The 9,445-nt window shown below is 37.2% G+C and overlaps 1 protein-coding gene across 1 annotated transcript in view; it reads right to left on the bottom strand.

Moving 5' to 3' along the window:
* LOC5572478 (V-type proton ATPase subunit D 1) overlaps positions 1-9,445 on the bottom strand; it is a 28,775-nt gene extending 19,330 nt beyond the window's left edge. Inside the window, exons 1-2 of the mRNA XM_001660376.2 lie at positions 9,286-9,445; positions 9,100-9,217 (exon numbers count right to left, since the gene is read on the bottom strand). Of these exons, the coding sequence (XP_001660426.1) occupies positions 9,100-9,217; positions 9,286-9,326 (159 nt within the window). The 5' untranslated portion in view covers positions 9,327-9,445. The remainder of the gene's footprint in view (positions 1-9,099; positions 9,218-9,285) is intronic.

Here is a 9,445-nt window from a genome sequence, read left to right on the forward strand (position 1 = left end):
CAAGTAATTTCACGTGAGCACCTTTCAACTGGTTGAATATAAAGCATTGAAAAACGCGTCGTTTTACTTTTTCCAATGAAAATTAATATTTGGTGCATAGAAAACTGTGGCCCTTTTTCCATGTTTGTCAGGAAAGATCGAAAGTACACAACAAAAGAAAACTAGCGGTTTTCCCCAAGCCTGCCTTGATTGTTGTTGGCAAGCTGGAGTTATCTTGCAGTTCAAACAAACGTTATTCTATATTTCGTGTGTAGTATCGGTGCCTCCCTCCCAGGGCGGTGTCAGGAGGCTGGAGAGACTGTTTATCGTATACTGCCATAACTTTGATCAGATTGGGGGGATAACAGTACATGATAAAACCCCTCTAAACAAGCTCCAAACCTGGGGGACACTATTGCTATTGGAAGTTCGGGGATTGTTTATCGTGCCAGTAAAGTAAAACACCTATCCCCAACGAAAAACAAGCGAGAAAATGGATTTTATCATCGCTCTTTCTTTAGGACTATTGTTCGCTGCTCCTATTTATCAGACTTGTTACACGATCAACGCTCCGTCATCGTAATCATCATCATCATCGAAACTTGAAAAGCAGTTTTTTTGTTCAAAACTAAAAATTATTCGATAAAAATGTGTTCACTGTGTTTCGGTAGGGGAACAGAATACAGTGAACACATTTTTCTGTAAATTTTCTTGATTTTGAACGAAAAAACTGCTTTTGAAAATCCCAAAATCAATGACGGATCCTGCCCCCTTACAACTTGCGATACATTGTCGATCATAGACCGCAACAGATGGGATGTTTTTCTTCGCTTGCTTTGATCGTGCTTCAAAATCAAATGAGAGCGAATTCTGCAAAGTCTGGTCTACACATAATCCATAAAAATATGCATATTATATTGAGCATTTTGCACTTTATTAGACTACTGTGCAGAAAATACTATATTGTATTTTATGTTTTTAAGAATTCTAATACTGCCACCATGACAAAAAAACGAACGCATTCCAAACTTCACTTTATTCTCAATCAAATAATTAAATAATAATTTTTAAATCATAATTAATAATTAATTAAACTTGTTGTCTGTGGTATTAGTGTGTATCTTTCTGCGTCAACTATTCAGAGTTAATTTCCCTCTTTATTAGAGATTCTGTAACACGTTAGAATTTTTAAGAGACGATTCTAACGACGATTTCTGCAAAAGCGGACACTGAGAGTTTGCGTTTGCGGGATCCTGAGAATGTATAATTTGCGCTTATTCTACGCGGCGTGTGAGGTGAGACGAGTCGAATGAGGTGACAATTGTCAACTCGCTCTCAATTGATTAACATTAGTCGTCTCACCTCACTCGAGGTGAGAGCGACTCGTCTCGATTCACACGCCGCGCAGAATAAGAACGATTTGTTATTGGGTTGGGATTATGTCCAAAATCTGGTGATTCCTAATAAACTCTTAAGATTTCATTCTCTTAGGATTTCTCTTCTGTGAATACCAAGCGGGATAATGTAGATTTCGATTTTGAGTATTTCTAGAAAAATTTTAAGAGGAATTTGTAAATTAACACAACCTAAAAATAAAAAACTTTTGAAAATTTTCATTGGACACTTGAGAACTTTCAATATCGCAACGAAATCCAAGACGGGATTTTGCGGATTACTAGCAAGATGCTTCAGAGTCCTAGCGTGTTTCTACAGTTTCCTTACGACCACCCGCAGATTCATATCAGGCTCTGAGGTTTCATAGCAGGATCCTGTAAATTTCCGTTAATTTCATATGGTAGGTTCATAACATATATCAGGCTTAAATGAAACTCATTTTATTCAAAAATTATAAAAAGCTTGTTAGTGTATTCTACAACATTACCAGCCGCATTTATGGATGATGAGACGTAGTTGTTTATATTTGCCTTTTTGACTGCAGTCAATCATTCGTTATGAGATGCTTTGCTTTAACAGAAGCATTAATTAAAGGAGAACTTCTAAACTTACCAAATTTCGTCAAATCTTACGCTACAACCTAAAAGTTGAACTTATTTATAATGTGCATAAAATTAAAAAAACTCATACAGTTTGGTAACACCCAGCGCTTTTGATTTGTAAGTATGTACCTTTATTAGTATCATTCCAAACATTACATTCATTATTTCTTATATCTAGGTGTTCTGTGTTATTAGGCAACACTATCATCCTAATTTGGTAAAACAAATCTATGATTTTATTAACATTTTGTTAACAACATATTACATTTCATTTGCCGTAGCAGTTCAGATTTTTTACAGGTGAGTTGATTTCACCTGCTTATAAGAGAAAAAAAAACGTTTTCAATATACTTAACCTAACTTAACCTAAACATATAACGCATTAATCGTGGCAATAGAAGATTGTAACGATTTTTGCCTGAAATTATTGATTATTTTATTTGACATTTGTTCCAATGTTTCAACATTGGATATTCTATGTAACACATTGGTACTATACCAGGGAGGAAGCCTCAGAATCATTTTCAAAATTTTATTTTGAATTCTCTGCAGAGCTTTCTTCCTGGTATTACAACAGCTAGTCCATATCCATACAGCATACAACATGGCTGGCCTGAAAATTTGTTTGAATATCAAAAGCTTGTTCTTAGGACAAAGTTTTGATTTTCTATTAATAAGTGAATAGAGACATTTTACATATTTGTTAGATTTGGCTTGAATGTCCTCAATGTGATTTTTGAAAGTTAAATTCTTATCTAGCATGAGCCCTAGATACTTAACTTCATCTGACCAATTTATTGGAACCCCTCTCATCGTGACAACATGTCTACTTGAAGGTTTCAAATAAAGAGCTTTTGGTTTATGTGGGAATATTATTAGTTGAGTTTAGGAAGCATTATGAGAAATCTTCCATTTTTGCAAGTATGAAGAAAAAATATCCAAACTTTTTTGCAATCGACTACAGATGACACGCAGGCTTCGTCCTTTGGCGGAGAGGCCTGTGTCATCCGCAAACAAAGATTTTTGACATTCCTGAGGTAACTCAGGTAAGTCAGATGTGAAAATATTGTATAATATTGGTCCCAAAATGCTGCCTTGGGGAACACCAGCTCTTACAGGAAGTCTTTCAGATCTGGAGTTCTGATAATTAACCTGAAGTGTACGATTTGACAGATAACTTTGAATTATTCTAACAATGTATGTTGGAAAATTAAAGTTTTTTAATTTTACGATTAAACCTTCATGCCAAACACTGTCGAATGCTTTTTTCTATGTCTAGAAGAGCAAGACCAGTAGAATAGCCTTCACATTTGTTGGAACGGATCAAATTTGTTACACGTAAGAGTTGGTGAGTGGTCGAATGTCCATGGCGGAATCCGAACTGTTCATTGGCAAAAATTGAATTTTCGTTGATGTGGGCCATCATTCTGTTCAAAATAACCTTTTCAAAAAGTTTACTGATGGAGGAAAGCAAACTGATTGGACGATAGCTAGAAGCTTCTGCTGGATTTTTGTCTGGTTTTAAAATTGGAACAACCTTAGCATTTTTCCATTTGTCAGGAAAATATGCTAATTGAAAACATTTGTTGAATATATCAACTAAAAATGATAAGCTACTTTCTGGATGTTTCTTGATGAGGATGTAGAAAATTCCATCATCACCAGGAGCTTTCATATTTTTGAATTTTTTAATAATAGTTCTCACTTCTTCCAAATCAGTCTCCCAGGCATTTTCGAAAACGTTCTCTTGATTGAGAATATTTTCGAAGTCCTGATTAATTTGATTTTCAACTGGACTAGTAAGTCCTAAATTAAAATTGTGCGCGCTTTCAAACTGCATAGCAAGTTTTTGAGCTTTTTCGCAATTAGTTAGTAATAATTTGTTTTCCTCTTTCAATGCCAGTATTGGCTTTTGAGGTTTTTTCATGATTTTAGATAATTTCCAAAAAGGGCTTAGAGCCAGGGTCCAATTGAGAAATTTTATTTTCAAATTTTTTGTTTCTTAAATCTGCAAAACGTTTCTTGATTTCTTTCTGCAAATCCTGCCATATAATTTTCATAGCAGGATCACGAGTGCGCTGAAATTGCCTTCTCCTCACGTTTTTAAGACGGATCGAGAGTTAAAGATGATCGTCTATAATCACGGATTCAAATTTTACTTCACATTTTGGAATTGCAATGCTCCTGGCTTCAACAATGGAATTTGTTAAAGTTCCAAGAGCATTGTCAATATCAAGTTTAGTTTCTAAAGAAATGTTAACATCAAGATTAGAGTCAACATACGTTTCATATATATTCCAGTCGGCTCGTATATAATTAAAAGTGGAGCTGATAGGATTGAGCATCGCTTCATGGGATATTTGAAATGTAACAGGCACATGATCAGAATCAAAATCAGCATGAGTAACTAATTGGCTACAAAGATGACTAGAGTCGGTTAAGACCAAGTCAATCGTAGATGGATTTTTAGAAGAGGAAAACCATGTAGGGCTATCAGGGTATTGAATTGAGAAATATCCTGAAGAGCACTCATCAAATAAAATTCTGCCGTTGGAATTACTTTGAGAATTATTCCATGACCGATGTTTGGCATTAAAGTCACCAATGACAAAAAAATTTGACTTATTGCGAGTCAATTTTTGCAAGTCAGTTTGGAGCAAATTAACTTGCTGTCCAGAGCATTGAAAAGGCAAATAGGCAGCTATGAAAGTATATTTACCAAGCTGTGTTTCAACAGAAACACCTAAAGTTTCCAAATCTTTAGTTTCAAATGACGAAAACAGTTGATGTTTTATACGCCTATGAATGATGATTGCAACTCCCCCACATGCACCATCAAGTCGATCATTACGATAAACAAAAAAGTTAGGATCTTTTTTTAGTTTGGATCCAGGTTTTAAATAAGTTTCGGTAATAACTGCTATATGCACGTTATTAGCTGTAAGAAAATTAAACAGCTCGTCCTCTTTACCATTCAGAGAACGAGCATTCCAATTTAAAATATTTAAATTATTAATTGGATCCATTAGAAAAACGTAATCCAATAACAATTTGATTTGTAAATTTTACACCTACTTGGACTGCTTCAGTCATAGTGGTGGCTTTGAACATTGCATCAATCATTAGATTCAATTGTTCAGTTAGAAAATTAAAATCAGAGGCAGACATATCACTTGAAGTGGGTACATCTGATGATTTCCCATTGGAATTTTCGGTAGACGAAGAAGCGGAGTAGGAATTACCTGTGGCGGTAGGGTTTTTTCCATTTGATTTGAAACAAGTAGAATGGGTACTCATAGTACGGACAGGGGAGGAGTTCAAATTACCTGCTACGATATCGGCAAAGGATTTTCCGTGGGTAGATACATTCGAAATTGAAAGATTCGAACGGCTACCCGACGGATTAAAATTTGTTTGTGAATGAGCATGATTATGATCTTCCTGGTGGGTATGATTCCTAATCAAGCGATCGTTAACTGAAAAATGAACATTGTTCGATACTCTACCAGGCAAATTCCGGAAACGACCGTTATCGTAACGGATATTATCTTTCATCTGCCAGCCTCAACGACTCTTTTGCGTGAAGGACAATCCCAAAAATTTGACTTATGATTGGCCCCGCAATTAGAGCATATGAACTTGGTGGTATCTTCCTTCACTGGACAGACGTCCTTGGCGTGAGAAGAACCTCCGCAAATCATGCATTTAGCATCCGTGCGACAATTTTTTGTACCATGACCCCACTTTTGGCACCGACGGCACAGAGTGGGTTTCTGGTAATTTCCTCCAGGTTTCTGAAAATGTTCCCATGTCACACGGACATCGAACAAAAGTTTTGCTTTTTCTAAAGCTTTAATATTATTTAGTTCTTTTTTGTTAAAGTGAACTAAATTATATTCTTGAGAAAGCCCTTTCCGAACAATCCCAGATTGAGTTTTCTTTTTCAAAACAATTACTTGGACTTGGGAAAAATCAAGTAAATCATTTATTCCATTTTTTATCTCTTCAGGTGACTTATAGTCACTTGAGAGACCTTTCAAGACAACTTTGAGCAAACGTTCAGTTTTGTCGTCATAAGTAAAAAAATTGTGCTTCTTCTCTTCAAGATGTCTGAGAATAAGTTCACGATCTTTAAGAGTTTCTGGCAAGACGCGACAGTCTCCTTTCTTTGCGATTTGGAAGGAAACCTTGATTCCCCTAATGGAGTTCAAGATCTCCTGCCTAAATCCCCCAAATTCGGAACAACTGACCACGATAGGCGGCACTCTTTGCTTCCTCACTTGAATCAAAGAGCCTGGGCTAGAGGCTGCTTCGATTTGGTGTTCGGAAATTTTATCTAGAGCATCGAACTGATTGCTCATTTCGATACAATTATTCACTTAACCCTTGGAAGAAACTTCGCATTCCGGGGAAGCGTCCTTTCTTCCATTCTTGCCACGTGTAGTGACAGTTTTAAAACCCACTTTTTTGGAAGGAAGTAGTGAATTCAGAGATTCACCCTTCCTTTTGTTAGTTGTTGATACCATGTTTAGTTAATAAACGAGAAAAACGTGACCTTCGAGAGGTTTTTTCCCAAGACGGTGTCCAAGAAGGATTACCATCGCTAGCTTTCGCCAACGGGTCCAACGAAAAATCGAAGGCACGGGTCCAAACAAGGATTGTAAAGGGATCAATAGTAGAAAAAATAGTACTGAAAAGTACTGTTTTAGTAGCACTGAAAATGAAAAGTACCGTTCTTAATTTTAGCACTGAAAAGTACTGTTGATGTAGCACTGAAAAGTACTGTTTTATTGCTTTAGGTAGTTTTTAAGAAAACTTCCAAGAGCAGAGAAAATTCGTGTACGCACAGCACGAAGGTACGATGCGCACTGACTTAGGTAGGTGTTCAATTTATCATTCCTTCCCATTCCTCAGCATTCGCAAGGACGTGGACAGCTTTCGAAAGTTGGAGGATGCGTCAATCTTGTCTAAGAGTCAAGGGTTGGTTCCAAATCTTTGACTTGGGTAACGAACGGGAAGGAGGCAACCCTCATACAACGGTCTAGGACTATACCACCTACGAATTTGTGCGAATTGCTTGATGCTAATGCTAAATCTTTGTTTGTTAAGCTAAGTATGCTGTTCCGCTCAAGAAAAGTACAAATTTCTGCCCAAGAAATGGTCAAGAAATTTTCTACAGTGAGCTCCATTTGAATTGACTTTTCTTTTCAACTGCGTACTGCGATCAAAGAAAAATGCTTTTCTTGAGCATTTCTTGCAAGAAATTGCTCACGCATCGAGATAGGCGATTACTTTTCTGTTGAAGTACATACTTCGCTTTAATAATGTTAATCTTCCTGAGGAGTTTTGATGAGGTTTGTAATACTTATAGACTTGACAGCTCAACAATAATAATTAATTTGCAAAAGTCACGGTCTACTAAGAAATTTGTCGAGCTACCACATCTCTTTTTCTTCAACGAGTAATGCAATCTATGTCATTACCATATTTTAATCGAAATTTCTTTGTTTTTAAAGCTGTCTTTTTGACACTTTTTTCAGCTTCTGTTTCTGTTTTCCAACTCTGTTTTTCCAGTTCCACCTGCCTTCTTCGGTTGTTTTTTTTTTTTCGTTGTAAGAACGCTTCCCTCGTGTACCCTATCGCACATTTTCGGCTTATCCTGTAGGATTTTCCTCAGCCGACAAGGCGTCTTCCTCCAATGTATCGAGACATTTTTGCTTCCTTCGATCAGAATTCTATCTGCCTTTTTAAGGAACTCCCTCCTCTGAGGCGAGACCTTTTTTGCCTTCTCCGGTCAGATTTCAACCGGCCATGTGGGCATCTCTATCTTAACAGGCGAGATATTCTTGCTTTCTGCGGTTGGATTTTCATCCGTCCCGTCGTTAAAGCGACTCCCTCCTATGAGGCAAGACATTTTTGCTTTCTCCAGTCAGATTTTCATCTGCCGTTTGGGCATCTCCTTCTTATAAGGCGAGATATTTTTGCCTTCTTACGGCTAGACTTCCATCCATCCCGTATTTAAGGCGACTCCCTCTTATGAGGCGAATCATTCTTGCCTTCTCCGGCCGGATTTTCACCCACCGTTAAAGCACCTCCCTCCTAGGAGGCGAGACTTTTTCGTTTTTCCTCCTGTCTGATCCGATCAGATGCTATTCGTCGGGAATGCAGACACTTCATATTTACCCTTAGTTGCAGGTGCCAACTAGAATTTTCAACTTATCAGAAGAAGGTTCTCGCTCGCTAATGTGGTACTTATAGACTTGACAGCTCAACAATAATAATTAATTTCCAAAAGTCACGGTCTACTAAGAAATTTGTCGAGCTACCACAAGGTTCATTAAGAAAGCAAGTTTAAAATTCTTTCTATAATCGCAGATTACTACAGAATGTTCATTAGTAATTCATCCAGCAGATGTATCAGATATTGGTCCTGGGTTTTGCCAAAGTTTATTAAAATATTTCGGCCAGCAAATTCAGTTTAAAGTCGCTCTGTATGTTTTGCCAGTATGTTCTCCAAAACTTTTCACACATTTATTTTTACATTTTCCGTTGGATATGTTTACGAAATATTTACCTGGATTCTTCCAGAAAGCAAGCCAGGAATCCCTTTTTTTCTTGACACTTTGATTTCCTTTATATTTGTCTTTATTTACAACAAATATCTATTTATTGTTGTAAGTGTTTAAAAAGCTCAACCATCCATCAATTTCATTATCATCAGATCACGGAAAAAGTGAATTTAGTGTTCATTTTCCTGAAAAAAAGTTACTTTAGTTATTTTTTGTTGGAAATAGTGACTTTTAAGTGAACAGGTCGAAAAAAGTGACCAAGTTACTTCACAGTGACCAAGTCACTGAAAAGTGATTTGCTACCAGCCCTGCTAGACAGATTCATCACAAAAAATACTCTTTCGAAAAAGGCCTCTATCTTCTGAAAAACTTCACTGAAGGCATGGTATTTCTAAAACCAACGAAATTAGGGCTAAAATTTTGCCCGGACATGCAGCTTAGCCATTAGGAAACGACTGGTGAGCACAGATCTGACGGATTTTTTTTCTGAAAATATCGGTCTGGGGAGCACCGTGATATCTTCATTGTTTGGGACTGTTTTTTCTTGTACAAACCTCGATAATTTTGCTAAGGATCATCCGGAACCTCATCTGGAGGGCATCGGCCTTCTTCTTCAGCAACCCGTGACCTTTGTGGGCTCCTGCCAGACGGGCCTTCATCTGCATCTGGGCACTGACGGAAAGTAAATCAACACATTATGCATAACGACAATTCGAGTTATTCTACAATCGGGAACCTACCCTCGGGATGGGAAAATCGGGATTCGATCCTTGGACGACATTTTTGCAAGTTTATTATTTCTTTCGGTCCGCGAAACACCAATCAACCAACCAGCGCAAAACGGGTCACAAGATCAAATGAATTTTTTCTGATGTTTTCAATGTTTGACACATGTCATGT

This window comes from Aedes aegypti, chromosome 3, assembly GCF_002204515.2.
Source record: "Aedes aegypti strain LVP_AGWG chromosome 3, AaegL5.0 Primary Assembly, whole genome shotgun sequence".
In the NCBI taxonomy this organism is placed as follows: domain Eukaryota; kingdom Metazoa; phylum Arthropoda; class Insecta; order Diptera; family Culicidae; genus Aedes; species Aedes aegypti.